Source organism: Rhinatrema bivittatum, chromosome 1 (genome assembly GCF_901001135.1).
Source record: "Rhinatrema bivittatum chromosome 1, aRhiBiv1.1, whole genome shotgun sequence".
In the NCBI taxonomy this organism is placed as follows: Eukaryota; Metazoa; Chordata; class Amphibia; order Gymnophiona; family Rhinatrematidae; genus Rhinatrema; species Rhinatrema bivittatum.
Window position 1 is genome coordinate 112,959,005 of NC_042615.1, and position 26,058 is coordinate 112,985,062.

Consider the following 26,058-nt stretch of genomic DNA (forward strand, 5'->3'; position numbering starts at 1 on the left):
TTTTCTTTTGGGGGAAAGTTTGCCGTCTACCCTTACCCCTGCCTCTAACGCAGGGGTAAGGGTAGGCAGTAAATTAGCAGGTTAAACGCGCGGCTAAACTGCAGGTTAAAAAGTCGATAGTCGGGGCGCGCGTTACTGAATGGGGTGAATAGCTAATCCGATCGTTTACATCTCATATACATGCCGCGGGCGGAAGGCGTTACTCGTTGATTTAAAGAGGCGGTAAGAATGGGTTAAAGGGGATAGCGAATCGCGGGTTGGACTAACGCGGCCAAATTGTGAGTAGTATGGCAGGTTAGAAGCAGGGTAACCGCGGCCGCACTTTACTGTATTGACCTGATTGCAAGTATTTCTTCTGTTTGCTGAATTTGATTAGTAAAGGACTTGCTATTTAAACATTTGTAGTGTGAGAAAACTATGCACATTTAATTAAGTGAAGTACAGTTATTACAAATCAAAGCTACTTGCTTGCATCAAGAATAATTTTATATGCTAAAATCTGAAAAAATGTAGAACAAAAAAGTATAATTATATGGCAAAAATGCAACAATTAAATTGTTGGTGCATGAAATTGTCATAAAAGAACATAGGGGATTTTAATGTTTTAGAACTTATTTCTTTAAATACATGCATGTTTATACATATTTTTCCATTTACTACTGATGTAACATATCTCACACCTCCATTGAGAATTGTTGCTTTTATTTTCTTTAAGTTCTCTAAAAGTTCTCAGTTTCGTCAGGGTCCTCCTCACTGCTAGTAGATTCCTCACCAAATAAATCTTTTCCTTCGGAAGCCATGCTCTCTCTGTTGCTTGATGTTATTTTCAGGGCGATAAGGGCAGGGGTGTCACTCATACCAAGCAGGATTGTCGTCCTGTCCAGAGCTAGCGACAGGCAGCGAATTGTGCTGTCAGGAGTGAAGACGGATACTACTCTGCCGCTATTCAAATCCCAGAGGCTCACTTCACCTAAAACAAGAAAACCAATATGCCTTTGGCTTCATTTGTCATGGCATGGAACAAAGTCAGAATTTACATTGGCTCCCACCATGTGAAAAAGAGATGACCAGGAGCTGAAGGAAAGGAAAATTGTGTGGTGGTTTACTTTAAACAACTCTATTCAAAGACATGAAAGAGCTCTTACACTCCTGATCCTAGAGCCATAACTTTGCATATTTGTGTCCCCATGCCTTCACTCCGGTCCCATTCTTTTTCACACACTCACTCTGCTTCCACACACCTCCTTTCCACCCCTGCCCTCCCCCCCCCTTCCCCCGCACTTGCATTTGGTCAGTTTTACATAGAAACATAGAAATGACGGCAGAAGAAGACCAAACGGCCAGGGCTCTGCACCCTGGGCTCTTGTCTCTCTCACCCACCTATAGTTATGGCCCTGCCTGATCCATAATCCTCTGTTTGTTTTCATACAATTTATGTCCAGTTCTGTCAGAGAAGGTAATATTAATGTTGCCCTTTCTTTGAAGCCAATGGATATATATGTGCTGGTTATAGTAGTGCCTTACACTCACAGGTCTATCAAACTTTTCTAAAGTCATATGCTTGGTGCAATCTGATGAGAGAAAACTGGTTTTTGAAATGACCACTTGTCCCTTTGCTGCTGGGGGGAGGAGCATTGTAGAGTCAATATGCCAGGCTCTGAGAGTTGAAGCTGGATGGCAGATGATGCAGACTCCAGCATACACGTGCATCCTACTGTTAGTCTCGCAAGACGCAGAGTGTTTCTCACAGGACAAGCAGGATGGTAGTCCTCACATATGGGTGACATCATCAGGATGGAGCCCAATCACGGAAAACTTCTATCAAAGTTTCCAGAACTTTGACTGGCCCCTACTGGGCATGCCCAACATGGCACTAACCCTGCAGCCAGCAGGGGTCCCCCTTCAGTCTTCTTTTTTCCACGCAGCAGTAGCCTCGCGGTTTAGGAGCTCTGAAGAGATTCCTGACAGGAATTTTCTTCACGGAATTATCTACACTTTAATTGCCCCACAGGGGTCCCTCCTCTAACTTTTCTCTAGCCGCGGTACTCCGGTAAGTTTTTTGACAGTTTTTCCATCGATTACCATCGAGTTTGGCCCTTGCGGCCTACTGGCCGTCGACCGTACCGCAGCTCGATTTTTTTCTATGGCCATGGCATCGGGATTCCGTCGGTGCCCGGACTGTACTCGCACCATGTCTATCACAGACCCCCACGGAGTCTGTGTAATGTGTTTAGGCCGTGAGCATGATGTCCTGACTTGCACCAAATGTGCCCTCCTGACGCCTAAAGGTCGCAAAGCCAGAATGGAGAAGATGGAACTCCTCTTCCGTGCTCAGACCCCGACGCTGTCCATCGCATCGACGTCATCGGAACTGGCACTGTCGACTTCGCGCCAGCATCGACCACCATCCGGTGACCGTCCGCTATCGATGTCTTCACGGCCATCGACACCCACTATTCCCCCCTCAGGATCGAAGGGATTGCAGGGAAAAACATCGCCATCGTAAGACTCGGACCGTCGAGGGAGCGAAACTATCGACCTCGCCACCGTCCGAGCCACCGTCGAAGAAGCCCCGTCCAGGAAAGGCACCGACCATTCCTGCGAACGGGTCATCGAGGCCACCCTCACCCGATCGGGGTTTGGGAGTCGCAATTCTGCCTGTAAAGGTGGTCCCTCCGACTGTGCCTCTGCCTCCCTCTTCTGTTCCGGAGCCGGGGCTGCTTGCTCCAGGTCTCCGAGAAGAACTGGACCGGCTGGTTCAGGAGGCCATCGACAAGGCGATGCAACGTCTCCAGGTTCCTCTGGCACCGACACCGGCACCGATTGTGGAACTAGTCATCGACCCGATTCCGGCAGCGCTGGCACCATTGCTATCCCGGATGGAGGCGCTAATGACCGCCCTTCCACCGATGGATCCCGGAGCTCCGATGCCCTCCCCGTTGACAGCTTCATCAGGAGTAGAAACACCGTTCCGCATTCCTCCATCGGGAGTTGTGCATCAGCCATCGATGCCAATTCATCCCTCGCCACTGATTCATCCATCGGTGCCAATATGTCCATCGGCGCCATCGATGCCTTCAATGCCGGCACCGATGCCTTCCATGCCATCATCGGTGCCCCCGGTGATTTTCTTCGATTTTCTCGGAGCCTCGCCCGGGGCCTTCAGGTATCCAACCCCCTTCTCATCCTACAGGTCAATCTGCTGATCCTTATGACACTTGGGGTGATGATACTTCAACAGACTCCGATGACTTGCCTTCACCACCTTCTCCCACTGAACGTAGGAAGCGTTCTCCTCCAGAGGACCTCTCTCTCATAAATTTTGTGAAGGAAATGTCTGAGTTGGTTCCCTTTCAACTTCAGACTGAACAGGATGACAGGCACCAAATGATGGAGTTACTCCAATTCCTGGATGCCCCCAAAGTAATCACCTCTATCCCCATTCATCAAGTTCTTCTGGATCTTCTCAAAAAGAACTGGGAAAATCCTGGATCAATTGCTCCAGTACACAGAAAGGCTGACACTACTTACTTAGTGCAATCAGCCCCAGGTTTTCAAAAATCCCAGCTCGACCACCTCTCAGTTGTGGTAGAATCAGCTCAAAAGAGGGCAAAAAGGTCAAAACCTCACTCATCTACCCCACCTGCTAAGGAACAAACGTTCCTAGACAACATTGGTCGACAAGTGTTCCAAGGGGCCATGCTCATCTCCCAAATTGCTGCTTACCAGCTTTATATGACCCAATATAATAGGGTCATCTTCAAACAGATACAAGACTTTTCTGAGTCCCTGCCTGAACAATTCCAAGACCAGCTACAAACCCTTGTCAACAAAGGATTTGAGGCGGGAAAACATGAGATTCAACATCTTATGATATATTCGACACCTCTACCAGAGTGTCTGCAGCTGCTATTTCGGCAAGACGATGGGCCTGGCTCAAATCTTCTGACCTTCGCCCAGAAGTACAAGACCGGCTGTCTAACCTACCATGTGTAGGAGATAATCTGTTTGGTAAACAGATCCAATGAATGGTGGCTGAATTAAAAGACCATCATGAGACCCTTAAACAGCTCTCTTCGATGCCTTCTGACTTCTCCTCAAGACAGCCCTTCAGGAAGGACTCTAAGAAGTCATTCTACCGCCCAAGGAAGACCTATCCACCACCAGCAAGGTCCCGTATTATGAGACCTTATCAAAAGTCTCAGCCTCACCAAGCCCGAAAGCAGAAACTACAAGCAGCTCCCCAGCCAGGGCCTGCTTCAGGTTTTTGACTTCCGCTTGGAGAGCAGCAGCCAGATTCCTCTACAAAGCATACCAGTGGGAGGTCGATTGTGCCACTTTCACAACATGTGGCAGTCAATCACAACTGACCAATGGGTACTGGCAATCATTGCTCAGGGTTACCATCTAAGCTTTCTTGCCCTGCTACCGGACTCCCCACCTCTGCCGACGTGGGAAATGTCTGACCACTCCATTCTTCTGGATCAGGAGGTATCTCTACTTCCCCGGTTAAGAGCAATAGAACCCGTCCCGCTATCGCAGCAAGGCCTAGGTTCTATTCCTGGTACTTTCTGATCCCCATAAAATCGGGGGGTGTTTGTCCAATTCTGGACTTATGTGCTCTCAACAAGTACCTCCAGCGGGAAAAGTTCAAGATGGTAACCTTGGGATCGCTTCTACCTCTTCTACAAAGAGGAGACTGGCTCTGCTCTCTGGACCTCCAGGACGCATACACACACATTGCGATAACTCCAACTCATCGCAAGTACCTCAGGTTTTTAGTAGGCCCAAAGCACTATCAATACCGAGTGCTTCCGTTCGGCTAGCATCTGCACCACGAGTCTTTACCAAATGTCTCATAGTCGTCGCAGCTTTCCTCAGGAAAGAAAGTGTTCACATCTACCCCTATTTGGACGACTGGTTAATCAGGGCTCCAACCCAGCAGGCCACTCGGTCGTCCCTCGATTTGACCCTACACACTCTAATTTCTCTAGGATTTCTCGTCAATTACGGAAAATCCTATTTGATCCCATCTCAAACCTTGTCATTCATTGCAGGCAAAAGCCTTTCTACCTCAACAACGAGCGCTAACCCTCGTTTCTCTCGCTCACCAGTTGCAGTCTCAGCATACAGCAACAGCTCGCCAATTCTTCGTCCTTCTAGGACACATGGCGTCCTCAGTCCATGTTACACCAATGGCCTGCCTGGCCATGAGACTCATGCATTGGACTCTGAGGTCACAATGGGTTCAAGCTATTCAGCCTCTCTCGACCATTGTCAACATCACCATCTCCCTCCGTCTGTCCCTCGCCTGGTGGAAAGATCAGAACAATCTTCTCCAGGGACTGCCCTTTCAAGTACCAGATCCTCAACACATTCTCACCACCGACACCTCCAACCTCAGGTGGGGAGCCCATGTGGACAATCTACAGACACAAGGGTCTTGGTTTCCAGAGGAAGCCAAACATCAAATAAATTTCCTGGAACTTCGAGCAATGTGATATGCTCTCAGGGCTTTTCAGGATTACCTATCAAATCAAGTCATCCTGATTCAGACGGACAACCAGGTGGCCATGTGGTACATCAACAAGCAGGGAGGCACAGGCTCCTTCCTTCTGTGTCAGGAAGCTGCGCAGATTTGGGCGGAAGCTCTCTCCCACTCGATGTATCTCAAGGCCACCTACTTGCCGGGAGTGGACAATGTCTTGGCAGACAAGCTGAGTCACGTCTTCCAACCACATGAGTGGTCTCTCAACCCCTCGGTAGTGAACTCAATCTTCCGACAATGGGGATATCCTCAGACAGACCTCTTTGCGTCCCCTCAGAACCACAAAGTGGACAACTACTGCTCTCTCATTCGGAGCGGGCTCTCTCAGCCCAGAGATGCATTCTCCCTCTCGTGGGCAACCGGTCTGCTCTATGCATTCCCTCCACTTCCTCTTCTCTCGAAGACTCTCGTGAAGCTATGTCAGGACAAGGGAACCATGATCCTCATAGCACCTTACTGGCCACACCAAGTGTGGTTTCCCATACTTCAGGATCTTTCCATCCGCAGACACATTCCCTTGGGAACGGATCCATATCTGATCACTCAAAACGACGGATGTCTATGCTATCCCAATCTACAGGCCTTGTCTCTGACGGCATGGATGTTGAAAGGTTAATCCTTCAACCACTTAACCTTTCAGATTCGGTTTCTCGTGTCCTGATTGCTTCACGGAAGCCTTCCACGAGAAAATCTTATTCCTATAAATGGAAAAGGTACACATCATGGTGCACCTCTCAGTCCCTTGATCCCTTTTCCTGTCCAGTCCCAGGGTTTTTGGACTATCTCTGGCATTTGTCAGAGTCAGGTCTTAAGACATCTTCCATCAGAATGCATGTCAGTGCGGTAGCCGCCTTCCATAAAGGTGTCGGGGATGTCCCTATCTCGATACAACCCCTCGTAACACGCTTTCTGAAGGGCTTGCTCCATATCAAGCCACCTTTCCGTCCTCCGGCCCCTTCTTGGGACCTTAATCTGGTTCTCGGTCGGCTCATGAAACCACCATTCAAGCCTCTTCATTCCTGTGACCTAAAATATCTCACAATGAAAGTGATTTTCCTTTTGGCTATCACTTCAGCTCGCAGGGTTAGTGAGTTACAGGCCCTAGTTACCTATCCGCCTTACACTAAACTCCTGCAGGACCGGGCAGTACTCAGCACTCACCCTAAGTTTTACCTAAGGTAGTTTCGGAGTTTCACATTAATCAATCTATCATACTACCTACTTTTTTTCCCAGGCCCCATTCCAATCCAGGAGATCAGGCTCTGCATACTCTTGCTTTCTATCTAGACCGTACAGTTGCCCACAGGAAGAACCCTCAGTTATTTGTCTCTTTCCATTGGAGATGTGAACCGGAATCGGATGGGATTCCGGTTCCAATTCACATGTGGGTTTTTTTTCATCGGGCCCGATCGAGGTTTTATTTATCGGCTGCACCCGAGCCGATAAACAAAAAACCCACCCCGACCCTTTAAAACTAATCCCTTTGCTTCCCCCACCCTCCCTACCCCCCAAAAAACATTTTACAAGTACCTGGTGGTCCAGTGGGGGTCCCGGAAGCGATCTCCCGCTCTTGGGCCGTCGGCTGCCACTAATCAAAATGGCGCCGATGGCCTTTGCCCTTACCATGTGACAGAGTATCCGTGCCATTGGCTGGCCCCTGTCACATGGAGGGAGCACTGGATGGTCAGCGCCAGCTCCTACCAAAAGTCTCCTGCACTTGGGCCATCGGCTGCCAGTAATCAAAATGGCGCCGATAGCCTTTGCCCTCACTATGTCACAGGGGCTACCGGTGCCATTGGTCAGCCCCTGTCACATGGCAGGAGCACAAGATGGCACCGGCCATCCATTGCTCCTACCATGTGACAGGGGCTGACCAATGGCACCGGTAGCCCCTGTGACATAGAAGGTCAAAGGCTATCGGCGCCATTTTGAATACCAGCAGCCAAGGGTGTGAGTGCAGGAGATGGCTCCCGGACCCCCCGCTGGACCACCAGAGAGTTTTGGTAAGTCTTGGGGGGCGGGTCAGGAGGGTGGGGGGGGGGTTGTACTTAATTCAATTTTAGCCGGGAAATGAATAAGAATTAACCAGGCTCACAGGATATTTCTTTAGTTCCCTTTAATTCTTCACCATCCTTTCCCAGAATCCTTAAGTCATCCTGGGAAATTCCTGGCATTTTGTGGGGGAGTCCCCCTTCCTTGCCAAGAGGTGGAGGTGTATCCAGCACCCCCGGACTCAATGAGATATCCTCGAACATGAGGATTGGTTTCCGCTCTAATTCCACCCCTATCGTGGTCTCCTCAATGGGGGTTATCTGGGGAGATTCTAGCCATTCTGCCACACTCCTCTGGCCTAGCTCTACTGTAGAAAAACTAGAGGAAGGCTTTAATTTTGCCTTCCTCTTAGTATGTGGCATTTTAATTTTTAAGCAACTTTCAAAGGCAAAGAGAGATTATAGCCACAAAGAGACAGAAGGCTATTCTTACATATGATTAATGCTGCTTCCCTTATGGAGGCAATATTTTCTTTATTTATTTATTTAACATTTTTTTGTATATCGTGTATTCGGTTTTACCATCATAACGGTTTACAATAGGATAAAATAACATTATGGTTTTAACATGGAGAATTTCATATATAACCATATGGAACATTGTAGAAGGAAATAGCAAGGCTGGATTAAATAGAAAAGAAAAAGTTCTTGTCAGTCTATTGTGGGATTTGTGATTTTGATGCGTCTTCAAGGGTTGACAGGGTGGTGTCTCTGATTTCTTGGTGCTGTCTGATTGTGGGTCTGGTGGTGTTAGTGATTAAGTGCATCAGAGAATATTCTGGTGAATAGCCAGGCTTTTAATTCTTTTTTGAAAGTTTTGGTGTCGAATTGAAGTCTTAGATTGAGGGGTAAAGAGTTCCATAGAGATGGGCTGGTGAAGGATATAGCTTTCTCTCAGGTTGATGCCAGATGGGTGATTTTTGCAGGAGGAATTTTGAGGAGGCCTTTGTTCATTGAGCGAAGGTTCTTATTTGGAGCATGTACTTGGATATGTTCCGTTAACCAGTAGTTTTGTTGTCCTGTAATAATTTTGGGAAGGATTGATAGAACTTTGTAGTCAATTCTGTATTTAATTGGAAGCCAGTGTAAGGAGATTAGAGTTGGTGTGATGTGGTCTTGTTTCTTAGCTCCTGTGAGAATCCTGGCGGCTGCGTTCTGCAGTATTTGAAGTGGATGGATTGTGATAAAAGGAAGGCCAAGGAGAAGAGAATTACAGTAGTCTAGGTTTGCAAAAAGTAGTAGTTGTAGGACTGTTCTAAAAATCATTTTGTGTGAGGAAGGGTTTGAGGCATCTGAGTGTCAGTAACTTGTGATAACCTTCTCTTCTGCCCGGCGAACTCAGACAGCGATCTCCAGGAACGCAGACGGCATCGGGATCGAGGGAGGGCCTGCGCGGTCGGCGCCACAGACCCATCGGGGTAAGGCCAGCTAACCTCTCCCTTCCCCCCGTTGGGTCCGTGGGCGACCACGAGGCCTGCCGCGCCGTCCAGACGCCGTTCCCTCCGCCCAGAATCGGCAAGCAAGGCCCGCCTCCAGCAACCTACCTGCAGCCAATCGAGACCGGCACCGAGGGCCTTTAAATCCCCAGCCGCGCCGAATCCCTGCCTCTTCTGCCCGGCGAACTCAGACAGCGATCTCCAGGAACGCAGACGGCATCGGGATCGAGGGAGGGCCTGCGCGGTCGGCGCCACAGACCCATCGGGGTAAGGCCAGCTAACCTCTCCCTTCCCCCCGCTGGGTCCGTGGGCGACCACGAGGCCTGCCGCGCCGTCCAGACGCCGTTCCCTCCGCCCAGAATCGGCAAGCAAGGCCCGCCTCCAGCAACCTACCTGCAGCCAATCGAGACCGGCACCGAGGGCCTTTAAATCCCCAGCCGCGCCGAATCCCTGCCTCTTCTGCCCGGCGAACTCAGACAGCGATCTCCAGGAACGCAGACGGCATCGGGATCGAGGGAGGGCCTGCGCGGTCGGCGCCACAGACCCATCGGGGTAAGGCCAGCTAACCTCTCCCTTCCCCCCGTTGGGTCCGTGGGCGACCACGAGGTCTGCCGCGCCGTCCAGACGCCGTTCCCTCCGCCCAGAATCGGCAAGCAAGGCCCGCCTCCAGCAACCTACCTGCAGCCAATCGAGACCGGCACCGAGGGCCTTTAAATCCCCAGCCGCGCCGAATCCCTGCCTCTTCTGCCCGGCGAACTCAGACAGCGATCTCCAGGAACGCAGACGGCATCGGGATCGAGGGAGGGCCTGCGCGGTCGGCGCCACAGACCCATCGGGGTAAGGCCAGCTAACCTCTCCCTTCCCCCCGCTGGGTCCGTGGGCGACCACTAGGGTTGCCGCGCCGTCCAGACGCCGTTCCCTCCGCCCAGAATCGGCAAGCAAGGCCCGCCTCCAGCAACCTACCTGCAGCCAATCGAGACCGGCACCGAGGGCCTTTAAATCCCCAGCCGCGCCGAATCCCTGCCTCTTCTGCCCGGCGAACTCAGACAGCGATCTCCAGGAACGCAGACGGCATCGGGATCGAGGGAGGGCCTGCGCGGTCGGCGCCACAGACCCATCGGGGTAAGGCCAGCTAACCTCTCCCTTCCCCCCGCTGGGTCCGTGGGCGACCACGAGGCCTGCCGCGCCGTCCAGACGCCGTTCCCTCCGCCCAGAATCGGCAAGCAAGGCCCGCCTCCAGCAACCTACCTGCAGCCAATCGAGACCGGCACCGAGGGCCTTTAAATCCCCAGCCGCGCCGAATCCCTGCCTCTTCTGCCCGGCGAACTCAGACAGCGATCTCCAGGAACGCAGACGGCATCGGGATCGAGGGAGGGCCTGCGCGGTCGGCGCCACAGACCCATCGGGGTAAGGCCAGCTAACCTCTCCCTTCCCCCCGCTGGGTCCGTGGGCGACCACGAGGCCTGCCGCGCCGTCCAGACGCCGTTCCCTCCGCCCAGAATCGGCAAGCAAGGCCCGCCTCCAGCAACCTACCTGCAGCCAATCGAGACCGGCACCGAGGGCCTTTAAATCCCCAGCCGCGCCGAATCCCTGCCTCTTCTGCCCGGCGAACTCAGACAGCGATCTCCAGGAATGCAGACGGCATCGGGATCGAGGGAGGGCCTGCGCGGTCGGCGCCACAGACCCATCGGGGTAAGGCCAGCTAACCTCTCCCTTCCCCCCGCTGGGTCCGTGGGCGACCACGAGGCCTGCCGCGCCATCCAGACGCCGTTCCCTCCGCCCAGAATCGGCAAGCAAGGCCCGCCTCCAGCAACCTACCTGCAGCCAATCGAGACCGGCACCGAGGGCCTTTAAATCCCCAGCCGCGCCGAATCCCTGCCTCTTCTGCCCGGCGAACTCAGACAGCGATCTCCAGGAACGCAGACGGCATCGGGATCGAGGGAGGGCCTGCGCGGTCGGCGCCACAGACCCATCGGGTTAAGGCCAGCTAACCTCTCCCTTCCCCCCGCTGGGTCCGTGGGCGACCACGAGGCCTGCCGCGCCGTCCAGACGCCGTTCCCTCCGCCCAGAATCGGCAAGCAAGGCCCGCCTCCAGCAACCTACCTGCAGCCAATCGAGACCGGCACCGAGGGCCTTTAAATCCCCAGCCGCGCCGAATCCCTGCCTCTTCTGCCCGGCGAACTCAGACAGCGATCTCCAGGAACGCAGACGGCATCGGGATCGAGGGAGGGCCTGCGCGGTCGGCGCCACAGACCCATCGGGGTAAGGCCAGCTAACCTCTCCCTTCCCCCCGTTGGGTCCGTGGGCGACCACGAGGTCTGCCGCGCCGTCCAGACGCCGTTCCCTCCGCCCAGAATCGGCAAGCAAGGCCCGCCTCCAGCAACCTACCTGCAGCCAATCGAGACCGGCACCGAGGGCCTTTAAATCCCCAGCCGCGCCGAATCCCTGCCTCTTCTGCCCGGCGAACTCAGACAGCGATCTCCAGGAACGCAGACGGCATCGGGATCGAGGGAGGGCCTGCGCGGTCGGCGCCACAGACCCATCGGGGTAAGGCCAGCTAACCTCTCCCTTCCCCCCGCTGGGTCCGTGGGCGACCACTAGGGTTGCCGCGCCGTCCAGACGCCGTTCCCTCCGCCCAGAATCGGCAAGCAAGGCCCGCCTCCAGCAACCTACCTGCAGCCAATCGAGACCGGCACCGAGGGCCTTTAAATCCCCAGCCGCGCCGAATCCCCTGCCTCTTCTGCCCGGCGAACTCAGACAGCGATCTCCAGGAACGCAGACGGCATCGGGATCGAGGGAGGGCCTGCGCGGTCGGCGCCACAGACCCATCGGGGTAAGGCCAGCTAACCTCTCCCTTCCCCCCGCTGGGTCCGTGGGCGACCACGAGGCCTGCCGCGCCGTCCAGACGCCGTTCCCTCCGCCCAGAATCGGCAAGCAAGGCCCGCCTCCAGCAACCTACCTGCAGCCAATCGAGACCGGCACCGAGGGCCTTTAAATCCCCAGCCGCGCCGAATCCCTGCCTCTTCTGCCCGGCGAACTCAGACAGCGATCTCCAGGAACGCAGACGGCATCGGGATCGAGGGAGGGCCTGCGCGGTCGGCGCCACAGACCCATCGGGGTAAGGCCAGCTAACCTCTCCCTTCCCCCCGCTGGGTCCGTGGGCGACCACGAGGCCTGCCGCGCCGTCCAGACGCCGTTCCCTCCGCCCAGAATCGGCAAGCAAGGCCCGCCTCCAGCAACCTACCTGCAGCCAATCGAGACCGGCACCGAGGGCCTTTAAATCCCCAGCCGCGCCGAATCCCTGCCTCTTCTGCCCGGCGAACTCAGACAGCGATCTCCAGGAATGCAGACGGCATCGGGATCGAGGGAGGGCCTGCGCGGTCGGCGCCACAGACCCATCGGGGTAAGGCCAGCTAACCTCTCCCTTCCCCCCGCTGGGTCCGTGGGCGACCACGAGGCCTGCCGCGCCATCCAGACGCCGTTCCCTCCGCCCAGAATCGGCAAGCAAGGCCCGCCTCCAGCAACCTACCTGCAGCCAATCGAGACCGGCACCGAGGGCCTTTAAATCCCCAGCCGCGCCGAATCCCTGCCTCTTCTGCCCGGCGAACTCAGACAGCGATCTCCAGGAACGCAGACGGCATCGGGATCGAGGGAGGGCCTGCGCGGTCGGCGCCACAGACCCATCGGGTTAAGGCCAGCTAACCTCTCCCTTCCCCCCGCTGGGTCCGTGGGCGACCACGAGGCCTGCCGCGCCGTCCAGACGCCGTTCCCTCCGCCCAGAATCGGCAAGCAAGGCCCGCCTCCAGCAACCTACCTGCAGCCAATCGAGACCGGCACCGAGGGCCTTTAAATCCCCAGCCGCGCCGAATCCCTGCCTCTTCTGCCCGGCGAACTCAGACAGCGATCTCCAGGAACGCAGACGGCATCGGGATCGAGGGAGGGCCTGCGCGGTCGGCGCCACAGACCCATCGGGGTAAGGCCAGCTAACCTCTCCCTTCCCCCCGCTGGGTCCGTGGGCGACCACGAGGCCTGCCGCGCCGTCCAGACGCCGTTCCCTCCGCCCAGAATCGGCAAGCAAGGCCCGCCTCCAGCAACCTACCTGCAGCCAATCGAGACCGGCACCGAGGGCCTTTAAATCCCCAGCCGCGCCGAATCCCTGCCTCTTCTGCCCGGCGAACTCAGACAGCGATCTCCAGGAACGCAGACGGCATCGGGATCGAGGGAGGGCCTGCGCGGTCGGCGCCACAGACCCATCGGGGTAAGGCCAGCTAACCTCTCCCTTCCCCCCGCTGGGTCCGTGGGCGACCACGAGGCCTGCCGCGCCATCCAGACGCCGTTCCCTCCGCCCAGAATCGGCAAGCAAGGCCCGCCTCCAGCAACCTACCTGCAGCCAATCGAGACCGGCACCGAGGGCCTTTAAATCCCCAGCCGCGCCGAATCCCTGCCTCTTTTGCCCGAACCTCTTCTGCCCGGACCTTTTTCCGCCTCCGAGGGATACGCCGAACACGTACAGCCAATTAGGGGACAGCCCTGATCAGACTATAAATTTAAATTGAGAGACACCCAGGCGCCGCGCGCCTAGCGTCGCGCGCCTAAGGAGCACAACAAAGGAGCCTGCTCCTTTGTGCGCTCCTTAGTGCACTCCCTTTGTGTACTCCCCTTTTGTACCTCTGCCTCGTAAGTAACTCATTATTCTTTGACCTCCCCTCAATCCCCCTCATCCCTAAACTACCGAACCATCCCTCTCCCTCCTTCCAACACTCAACACATGAAACTCCCATGCAATCCTCTACTAACAAACTGTCCCACAGCATTAAACAAGCTTCCAGCATTCATCTCCAAGCTTCCAGCATTCATCCAGTCTCATCTGCAAGCTTCCAGCATTCATCCAGTCTCATCTGCAAGCTTCTAGCATTAATCTGCAAGCTTCCAGCATTCATCCAGTCTCATCTGCAAGCTTCCAGCATTCATCCAGTCTCATCTGCAAGCTTCTAGCATTAATCTGCAAGCTTCCAGCATTCATCCAGTCTCATCTGCAAGCTTCCAGCATTCATCTGCAAGCTTCCAGCATTCATCCAGTCTCATCTGCAAGCTTCCAGCATTCATCCAGTCTCAACTGCAAGCTTCCAGCATTCATCCAGTCTCATCTGCATGCTTCCAGCATTTATCCAGTCTCATCTGCAAGCTTCCAGCATTCATCTGCAAGCTTCAAGCTTCCAGCATTCACCTGCAAGCTTCCAGCATTCATCCAGTCTCATCTGCATGCTTCCAGCATTCATCCAGTCTCATCTGCATGCTTCCAGCATTTATCCAGTCTCATCTGCAAGCTTCCAGCATTCATCTGCAAACTTCCAGCATTCATCCAGCATCGCCTGCAAGCCTCCAGCATTCATCAAACCTGCACAGACAAGCCTCAATCTTTCAAATAGCCCCTCTCATTATCCTTCTAATCTCGCAACTTAGTTCTTACAAATGGCCCCATTTTTCACAATTCCAATTCTCCAACATAATACTCCACCTAAAAGAATTTCTTTCCGACATGCCCAACAACACAACCTTAAATCCCTCTCTTCAATTTCGATCACTCCTACCTCACAACTGCTAGGCCTCACCCTCTTCTCTTTAAGCCTTTTCAATGCTCAATCTCTAACGAAAAAGTCTGTAATCTTAAACGACTACCTCATCGACGTGAAACCGGAGATTTGTGCAATCACTGAAACGTGGTTAAAACCTTCAGACACAGCAATAATTAATCAATTACCTACAGAGGCTTACGACTTCTTCTCGCTACCTCGTCATAAAAAAAAGGGAGGAGGTATTCTTTTAGCAACTAAAAAGGACCTCAGATTCTCTCTACAGCAATCAAATTCCAATGCAAAACTTGAATTCGGCCTTTTCACCTCAGACAAGCTCCAAATCCTTCTCGTATATGCTCCCCCAGGACTCCTGGAATCAGATGCTTCACCCCTGGTAGAATTAACTTCTTCCCTCATCAACTTTGACTCGCCAGCTATCATACTAGGTGATTTCAACATGCACGTAGATAACCCTACCCCATCACCTAACTGTGAATCACTTCTCACAGCCTTCTCAGCACTAGGCTTCACTCAATTAGTTAACAAACCTACCCACAAAGCCGGCCACACGTTAGACCTGATCTTCGTTAACGCTGCAATCAATCCCGTATCTATCCCAGATTGCACAAAGGTCCCGTGGTCAGACCACTACCTCATAACAACTTCATTCTCTATAAAAGATACTAGCCCGGCTTGCATTCCTGCGCCCTCCTTCACATACAGGAAAACTTGCTCCCCAGAAGACCTCAATAATCACCTATCACCTCAACTCCACCAACTGGACCTTACAGATCCGAACTCAGCACTTCGATCATGGAACACAATCACCGAAACTATAGCTAACAAGCTATGCCCTTCAATTACAAAAAAACCACACCAGAATTCCTCCAAAAGACAGCCCTGGTTCTCCTCAGAACTAAGAAAGCTCAAACTCCAACTAAGACAAAATGAGGCTAAATGGCGCAAAAACCCAGGAACCAACACCCTTTCAATCTACAAATCATCTCTGCACCAATACAAATCAAGCACCCTAAGATCCAAGAGGGACTATTACGCCTCGAAGATACATGACCTGGTATTCGATGCCAAAGCCCTCTTCAGCTATGTAGCCAACCTCACACAATTAAACCAACCAGAGATTCCACATGACCAAGCTCAATCGAAAGCGGAAGAATTAGCTCTATTCTTCAGCAACAAAATCAACACTCTTCTATCTCAGCTCCCCACTAACCATACTGTTCCACTAACCACTCGTCAACCCTCAATCAACTACACTCAGTTAGAAGAACTTGACACAACTTCATCCATGGAGATCCAAGGAATTCTAAGGAAAATGAAACCTTCCTCCCACCCTTCAGATCACATCCCAGCTAAACTACTACTATCAATTCCAGATTCTATCGCCAAAACACTGGCAGATATCATAAACTGCTCCCTCACTCAAGGACTCTACCCGGACAACCTCAAACTAGCCTCACTCAAACCCCTTCTCAAAAAACCAAATCTGGACCCAAACGATCCTAACAACTTTAGACCTATAGCCAACCTCCCCTTCATAGCCAAGATAATGGAAAAATTGGTAAACTCCCGACTCTCAAACTACCTTGAAGACAATAACCTACTTTTCCCATCACAATACGGATTCCGTAAAACCTTAAGCACGGAAGCCCTTCTCATCTCTATGACCGACCACATCATCCTAGGCTTAGACAAAGGACAATCCTTCCTTCTGATCCTACTCGACCTTTCGTCTGCATTTGACACGGTCAATCACTCTCTTCTCATCAACCAACTAACAGCCATAGGTATCTCGGGCACCGCCCTATCTTGGTTTAGAACCTTCCTCAGCAACAGAGGATATAAGGTTAAGATTCATAATAAAGAATCCTCTCTTCACCCTGCGTCAGTAGGAGTCCCTCAGGGCTCATCCCTGTCTCCTACCTTGTTTAACATTTATCTGTTACCTTTATGTAAACTTCTCACTGACCTCAATCTCAAACACTTCCTCTACGCTGACGATATTCAGGTCCTGATCCCCATCAAGGAGTCACTCGCAAAAACACTGTCTCACTGGGAAACCTGCCTCCAAAATATCAAACAGCTTCTCACAAGTCTCAACCTTATACTAAATTCTTCAAAAACGGAACTTCTACTCATCACACCAGAAAACAGCTCCCTCACACCCACTCATCCAGCCTTACCAAATACTACACAAGTGAGAGACCTAGGAGTTCTAATTGACAATCACCTAAACCTGAAAGCGAACATCAACAAAACCACCAGAGACTGCTTTTATAAGCTCCAAGTGCTGAAAAGAATACGGCCTCTCTTCCACACACATGACTTCAGAACGATTCTACAATCAATCATTTTCGCAAAGCTGGACTATTGTAACTCCATCATGCTTGGTCTCCCTTCTTCACACACCAAACCATTGCAAATGGTCCAAAATGCCTCCGCCCGTATACTCACTAACACCAGGAGAAGAGAACACATAACCCCTATCCTGATGGGCCTCCACTGGCTGCCTATCCACTTCAGAATAATCTACAAGACCATTCTCACCATTTTCAAAAACATCCATCAATTAGCCCCAATCGATCTCCATATCCCCCTCCGATTACACTACTCAACAAGACCGACAAGAGATGCTTACAAAGGATCTCTTCAAGTACCTCCAGCCAAAACTACCAGACACATCACGCTTAGAGATCGGGCCTTCTCCACAGCTGGTCCAACTTTATGGAACGCCATTCCCCCGGATCTTAGAATGGAACCCAGCATCTCAACATTCAAGAAAAGACTCAAGACGTGGCTGTTCACGCAGGCCTTTCCTAACTCCAACATTACTTAACCTCCTCCAATCAACATTCGTCGCTAGTAATAGCATTAATAGCCAATCAACATTCTTCGCTAGTATTAGCATTAATAGCCACCTCTTATAATGTTATTATATATATATATATATATAATTATTTAATCTTCATTTTCCTTCTTACTCCTAGTTATTGATTCCCTGTTACATGTAACTGCTTTTCTGCACCATTGTTCAAATTGTAAAGTTTATTGCACCCCTGTTTCTTGTGAACCAGCATGATGGGACTACTGTCTTGAATGTTGGTATATAAAAAAACTTAAATAAATAAATAAATTAAATTTTATTTGTTATAAGGGTTTTGAAGGATAATTCTTTATCAATTGTAATTCCAAGGTTTCTGGCGTGGTCAACAGGAGAGATTATTGTTTCAGGGTTTTCTGTTTTAAGAGGTTGTCTGGTTGACTCATTGGTTTTTTTTGTCAAGTATGATTAATTCAGTTTTCTCAATGTTAATTATGAGTTTTAGGTTTGATAGACATTGTTTGATTTTTGAGAGATAGAAGTTTATTTTCTTGTAGGTTTCTTCGAGGGTATTTTGAATTGGGACTAATATTTGAATATCATCAGCATAAAGGAAGTGGGTCAAACCCAGATGATCCAGTGTGTGACAGATGGGTATGAGATAGATGTTAAATAGTATTTATAGGAGGATAAGGTCCCAAGCAACAATGTACCTACCTGAAGCAGTTCAATAGAGACCAAATGAAAATCAAAGACCAAATAATTCCACAGCCCTGCAGTAGAACAGACTAATTCTGGGCGAATCCTGGCTAAGCCGGGCAAAGCCACACATCCCTTAGGTGCGTGCGGCTTTGGTGGTGTGCCGTCAGCAGCTACGCGCCGAATGAGGCTGCTTTTACCTCCGCTTCTGGCCCCTCCTGCTGATGTTGTTGGTGATTGGGGCGTGGTCCTGTCAGGGCAGATTCCTGTCTACCCCCGGAGTTCCTTCCATGCCTCGATAATGGCACCCGAAACAGCAAAAAGAAAGTCCAGGAAATATTTCTTTTACAGCCTCAGAAACAAGGTAATATCTCTCCTTTGCCTCCCATACTAGCTATTTCTGATGAAACTGGACCTGTTAAAATTGTGTGTTAAAAATGCCCCATGATGCACAACTTCTTTAAAATTAATGAAGCAGGAACTTAGATGCTCAGAGTGGAGATGCCATAAACAACCTACTGCAATAACAAAAACTGCATATCTTCTATAGCTAGCGGCATATCGTAAACATTAATTCAACTAAAAAGCAATGCTACTCAAATAGAATCCATTCTGTCGGCAACAACTCAGACTCTTCCAGATTGTTAAATCATTGACTATATCATAATTCCAGTTTAGATGCTACTGCTGAGTGCTGTAACCATCTTGCAGCATTCTTTATTTCCAAGATTGTGAAGATATGTGAGAGTTTTACACCTGGCCCTACTCTCCTAACTTATAATACATTCGAAAACCATCCTCTCTGGGAAACCTTTGATCCCATATTTAGTGATACTGTTGCTTGCATCATTACAAAAATGAACTCATTTTCATGTCCACTTATTCCCTGTTCTACTGCAGTACTGATTAGAAAGAATGTATGTCAATCCATTTCTAAGATCACTAACCTCTCCTTGTCAGCCCCTTTAAAGCATGCCTCAGTCAGGCCATTAGATAACTTAATCTTTATTATTTTTTAGTTAATTGAAGTACACCTTGATTTAAGCAATAATGAGAAAATAAAGGAAAAAGAGTCAATTGTCACAGGCAAGTTTTCTGAAATATTCAAACCACATAATGGGGATATACAAAAGGAAAATTTTCACAGAAATTACTAGTATACTTTTCTATTTATAGAATATCCTGGATTCATTTAAACAGCAACTACATCATGTAGGGGCAGTCTAATTCTGAAAAAATTCTCCAACTGAATGAGATAAAAAAAAAAAAAATAGCACCTTGAAATGTTAACACTTGCAGGGAAATTTTAATAAAAAGGAAGCACCCAGAGCCAAAACTCTGGTTTTCATAATAAGAAAAAGTTTCCTACAAGATTACGTCTCCTTAAATACATCCGAAAATACAGCTATCTTATAACCAAGAAAAAGGGAATCTTTGAAATGAAAAGAAAGTCCACTGCTTATCGTACTCATGAGCAAAACCTACAATGATGATAGCCCTGTCTTTGATATCAGAGTTAGATTCCTCAAAAATTGTGTTAAATTTAACAACTTTTCTCTAGCTTCAACTCCTCTATCTACACATTCAGTGGACTTTAGTTCAGGAAGATAATAGGCTGTTACAATCTCAGGAACAGTCTCTTTGGAGACTTTCAAAAAATCTAAATAAATCTTTCTGATCATCTCCAATGGGGAAATCGAGCAACGAGGAAAATTAAGAAATCTCAGATTAAACTTCTTAGAGTAGTTATCCATACTTTCAGTCTTCCTATGTAGAGACTGATTATCTCAATTCAAAGATACAGTGGTATCACACATGTTATTACAATCAACTATATCATTTGCAATGTAACCTTCCAGTTCAGTAATTTTCTGTGAATGTTCATTTACTTGAACAGATTCCCAAGAGATCCCAAAACAGTGTCAATTCTCAAGGAAAGAGCCGTCTCCAATTTAATAATTGCAGTCCAAAGTGAATCCATTGTCATTACAGCAAGCTTAGCCATTATTGGAAGTTTAGCTGGCATAGAACCATGATCCTGCTGGGACCTCACCTCCGAGGAAGGGACCTGCATCCCAATGCGCTCCACTATTCCTTCCTTAGGACTTAGAAGGGTGGATTTGGGGCCTGTGCTGGGACTGGGCCAAGAGACCTTAGAGAAAATGTCTTTATGAGGGCGGAGCCAGAAGAGCCTGAGGCTGAAAGCTCATTTTCTCCCATACTTTGACTAGTAAAATTAAAGTTTTCTAAGGCAGGTTGGGTTAGTCAAGGGGTAGCTTGAGATGCAGGAGGAACTAACCTCAAATTACCTTTCCTCTTCTTGTCCATAACTGCTTTAGACTCCCAAGAAATGCGAGATGGAGGTTCCTCCAAACTGGTTAGAAGCTGCGCGCCCGGCTTTGGAGCACGCTGGAGGCTACGCACCACTGCACACCGCAATTTTATGAACCAGGCCCTGGTGCTCAAGGTGACTTCAGCCAGCAGCAGCAAGTGGGTTCCCAGATGTTGAGAGGGAAACCAAGCAGGGAAAACATCCTCGTGCTCTCCCGATGTGCTAAATGCTGTGACTTTATCGACCAGGCCCTGGTGCTCAAGGTGGCATCCGTCAGCAGTGTCAGGTGGGTTCCTGGATGTTGAGCTAGAAACCAAGCAGGGAAAAGCTCCTCACACTCTCCCAGTCAGGCCTATATTAAGACAAATAAAAATAAAAAAAACTAATGCTGATCCATCAATTCCATCTATCGAGCAATTTCATCTCTGCCTTTCCTGGCAAAAGTAATTGATTCCGGAATCTTGAACCAACTCGCTGATTTCATTGAAGAGATTACCATTATAGATCAGTTTTAATTTGGCTTTAGGAAAACATTCAGCACAGAAACCCTACTGCTCGCAAGTTCTGTTATAATCATTAGAGGATTCGATAAGAACGTAGACTATGTCCTGATCCTTTCAGACTAAATGGCAGCCTTTAACACACTGGACCATGCTGTAACATTTGGTATATCTAGGATAGTCTTGAAATGGTTCTTCTCTTATCTAACTAATTGCTCCCAACACATTAGAATTGGGAATGCCTTCTCAAATTGTAACACGGTGACTACTCGAGTGTCTCAGGGATCATCTTTTTCAGTAACGCCTATATAAAGTCTTGGCATGTCTTGGCATTAACTACAAAGTTTACGCTGGCAATATCATGCACTGACATTTAATTTTGGTTTCCTGTGCATAAACTCAGTAAGAAGCTGGTTATTTCATAATAGGTTACAACTAAGGGTAGCCTGCTCGAGGCAGGCGTAACTTGCGCACGCGCCGGGCCGGCTGCCAGCACGCCATGTTCCGGTCTGGGGGCTGGTCTGGAGGCCCTGCCCCCGGATGACGCGCCGGCCACGTGACGCCCCCCAACATGCCTCCCAATGACACGCCGGTCGAGACACGCCCCCCCATGAAAGCCCCGGGACTTATACACGTCCCGGGGTTTTGCGCGCGCCAGAAGCCTATGCAAGATAGGCTCGGCGCACGCAGGGGGAGTTTGGGGTAGGTTTTCGGGGGTTACGCGTGTAACCCTCTGAAAATCTACCCCTAAATGTTGAAAAGACTGAAATAATTATTCTTACTGGTATTAATTTTCCTTCATTTGAGATTCCTTCCACATTTAACTTTCAAGGCCTCTACATTCCAATTTCACAAAAATTAAGAAACTTAGGAGTAATCATTGATACAAATCTATGAATGAAAGCCCAAATCGGTGCCATTGTGAAATCCATCTTTTTTCAAATTGTGTCTTTTGAGATGATTGAAACCTTTGTTTGAGCCCCATGATTTCCATTATATTCTTTAGTCTCTAGTATTTAAAAGGTCTGGACTATCATACATAGGCTTCCCTGCTAGTGCTATTCACACCATGTAAATAGTACAGAACTCGAGCACTAGAATGCAAGACTTTATAACTCTCATACTCTAATCTTTGCATTGGCTGTCAATACAATGGAAGATCTAATATAAAATAGCATCTCTTATACACAAATTATTAAATGATGCCATCCCATAAATTAATACTGTTCTGTGGTTGTACAAACCCTTGTGATCTCTCCACTCAGCAAATAAACACTTACTCGAAAGACCATCTCCAAAACTAGTGCATCTGGATATAACAAGGGAAAGGGCTTTTTCAGTAGCAGGCCCGTGATGCTGGGACTCTTTACTAGAGCAACTACATGCCATAACTTTTCTGAAGTCATTTAAGAAGGCATTAAAGTATTATTTATGCAAGTATTCAATCTAGAATCTTGAAGTGGTACTTGATCATGGAGCTGTCTCTTTATCTACTTGAAGGCAAATTACATGGTTCTCTGCTTTGTCTTTTATTGCTTTTTGATGTATTTTTCAAGACTATGTATTTATACTACTGTACTCTGCTTGAACATGCCATCTATGAGTCCAGAATAGAAATCTGGAAGCAGGTGGAACTGATCCTGCCTTTTGGGATGATGTATACAAAGTGAAAGGCTTCTCCATAAAGCTCCCTTTTTGATGCCAGGCACCTCTGAGGTTAGGGGAGGTTGCTGTTTTAAGTTTTTTGCTGTACAGGTAATATAAATGAGGTCTGGCTTAGACACTCCAAATTCAGTAATACATAACATGTTATGGATAAGTGTACCAGACAGGGGCGGATTCCGGGTAAAGATCGGCCCAGGGATTTTCCGCCCAGGCCGGCCCAGGAGATACCACGTGGTCTGCCAAGCGTGGCTCTGTCGTGGCCGTGCTCAGCAGACCACGTGACCAGAGCGACCGTCCCACCAGGGCTTGCCCGATCCCCCGATAGGCCAATCCGTCCCTGGTACCAGACATACAGACCCCTACCTTACCAGCATTAAGAAGGTCCCTGCCTATAAAAATGTTTATCTGTGGTAATAAGGCTTATAGGTACCTGCACGAAAATTGTGTGGAATCATGTTATGAAGGTTTTACAGTTCCTACTACTCCAGCTCTCTCTTCAATCAACTTTACATCCCAGGAAAAAAGATTTTCAGGTTCATTTTCCAGTAATGTTCAGGAATAGGATGTCACAGAAGGGGAGAGATATGTAAGCATCCTATTCTCTGGTGTAGGAACCACCCTTGCCTTTAGAACAATTAGATGGCTATCAAGTGTGTTAAAACATCCTTTTACCTTCATCCTTAACAGTATTTCTGATCTTGAAATTGAAATAAAAGCATAAAGACTTATGATCAAAATCACCTAGCCTCTGATTTTTATATTAGCTAGAAAAGGAGGAATTTGCAAAATAGTAGGCTCGGAATGCTATACATTTGTCCCCGACTTTATGTGGTGATATAAGAACATTAAAAATGCCTGAAAAAATGTTAAGACATTGAATAAGGATGAGGATAACTGGGACTGGGGTTTCTTGGACATAGGATCTTGGTTAAGAGGGATTGGAAGAAAGGTTTGGTATCACCCTTGTTGCCATTGTATTGATACTTTTTTGATTGAGTGATTAGAGAATTGGATCAAGAAAGAGAGCTCTTGACATGCTTTACTTGGATTTCAGCAAAGCTTTTGATACTGCCCTGCAAAGGATGCTCATGAGCAAAATGAGAAGCTTGGGTATGGGCGCCAAGATGGCAGAGTGGAATACAATCTGGTTGACTGATAGAAGACAGAATGTAATGGTAAATGGAACTTATTCTAAAGAGAGAACAGTGCTAAGTGGAGTGTCAGGGGGAGTGGTGTAGGGACCGGTTCTGTTCAATATCTTTGGGACCAACATTGCAGAAAGGGATTGAAGGTAAAGTTTGTCTATTTGAAGGTGATACTAAAATCTGCAACAGAGTGGATACACATGAAGAGTAGAGAAAATAAAAAGTGATTTAAGAAAGCTTGAAGAGTGGTTGAAGATTTGGCAGCTGGGATTTAATGCCAAGAAGTGCAGAGTCATGTAGCTGGGGTGTGGTAATCCAAAAGAGCTGTATGATGGGAGATGAAAGACTAATATACCTGGACTGGGAGATGGACCTAGGGGTCTGGTAATCTGAAGGCAGCGAAGCCAAGCAACAAGGCAATAGCTAAAGCCAGAAGAATGCTGGGCTGCATAGAAAAAAGAATAACTAGCAGGAAAAAGGTGATAATGCCCATGTACCAAGGTCCTTGGTGAGCCCGTAGCTGAAAAAGGATAGAGACAAGATGGAGAGAAGGGTGACCAAAATGGTGTGGGGTCTGTATCAGAAGAATTATGAGGAGAGGATGAAGGATCTAAATATGTATCCTCTGGCAGAGAGGAAGTGCAGGGCAGAGATAATACAGACTTTCAGATACCTGAAGGGTCTCATTGATGCACGAACTTCAAACCTTTTCCATTGGATAGGAAACTGTAGAACTAGGGGTCATGATATAAAACTCTAGAGGGGATGATTCAGAACCAACATTAGGAAATATTTCTTCATGGAGAGGGTGGTGAATGTCTGGAATACCCTTCCAGAAGAGGTGGTAAGGACAAAATCAGTAAAGGACATGGGACAAACACTGTGGATCCCTAAAGAATAGAGGTTGGAAATGAAGGAAAGGGTACATGGGAGTAACCCACACAGAGCGGCACTTACTACCATAAGCAACTTGCTGGGCAGACTGGATGGACCATTTGATCTTTCTCTGCCATCATTATTACTATGTTACATTTATTGCTCTGTGTTTTGGATGTAAATGTCTGATTTCCTTACGCAATAATGTTGCAACTAAGATTTTATAATGGGTGTGGTTACCTCCCCTGATTCATGTTAGTTGGAGTTGGAGGAGCTTCCTCCTGAAAAGTAGATATCAGTGATAGTGATAAACTTACTTTAATAATTCTTCCACTGGCTTAGCTTTCAAAGAATCCTTCATGCAGATTGGATATGGTAATCATAAGGGGACTATATAGTAAGTAAGGCAGATATAAATTAGTTGCTGAAGTAAGTAGAAATAAAATTTAAATCCTGCAGAATACTGGGGAAATGAAACCTGGCATACTACCATCCATAGACTGCTGTATGCTAAGATCAATATAAAAGTTGTGCTCTATTTAATGTATGTCAGAATGGTTCCTGCTTTCAAGTAGATAATTCTCCCTTTCAATTCATCGGTAAAACAAAAACAAAGAAAGTTAAACCAGGATCATTCTGCCATTTTGGGTCCTGTCTGATTTTTTCTCAGGGCAGTGAGGGAAGCCTAACTGTTCTGGGTTAATAGCAGTGACATCCAGTTTCTTGCCCCTCAAGTCAAATTCTATTTTTCTTACTGATTATAATTCACAGTTAAAACTAAAGTGCAAGATCATAATAAAATACTGACAGCAACCTTGTGAGAGAAGATCTTGCCTTTAGTTGTGCATATTTGTTTTACACCATTATACTGGTGGTTGGTTTTATTACAGTTCTAACAGAATTTTCAAAGGCAGAAACCTGAAAGCCAGCTCCCACACCTGCCAGTAGGATTGCCTTTGCTCCGTCTTCGATCACTTGCAGATTGCTGTTCACAGTGAGAGAGAGGCTATCATACCCAGGAATAGTCTTGTGCCAGCGGCTGAATGGGTCCCAAACCTTAAGTCTGCCAATGACACAAAAATCCGGAATAAACAAAGTTCCTTGAATACAGTTTTCATCCTCACAAAATTCTACATAACTTTTCATATTACTGTTTAACATTAACATTAATCTCTTCAAGCATCTGCACATTTGGAGGGACCTGTTACTGCTTTAGCAAATGGAGATTTTGAGGGTAATTTTCAAAGCCATTTTTGCGAGCAAACCAATGCTTTATCCACAGAAGTGGGCTTTTACAAAATTGCCTGATATGCAGGGAAAAGTACACATGTAGGGCCTGCATGCACATACCTTTACTTGCAGTGAGAAAGGTATTCCCAGGGCAGGGTTTG

General features: G+C 48.5%; 1 protein-coding gene across 4 annotated transcripts in view; it reads right to left on the reverse strand.

Moving 5' to 3' along the window:
- Positions 1–228: 228 nt before the first annotated feature.
- The window catches only part of LOC115079042 (NACHT and WD repeat domain-containing protein 2-like), a 247,792-nt gene continuing 221,962 nt past the window's right edge, over positions 229–26,058 (reverse strand). For 2 of the 4 annotated variants that reach the window (XM_029582083.1, XM_029582174.1), the window contains exons 30-31: positions 25,606–25,730; positions 229–970 (exon numbers count right to left, since the gene is read on the reverse strand). In XM_029582083.1, the coding sequence (XP_029437943.1) occupies positions 720–970; positions 25,606–25,730 (376 nt within the window). In that variant the 3' untranslated portion in view covers positions 229–719. Of the gene's footprint in view, positions 971–25,602; positions 25,731–26,058 lie in introns of those variants that run through there. The other 2 variants (XM_029582254.1, XM_029582429.1) reach the window with 2 other exon arrangements.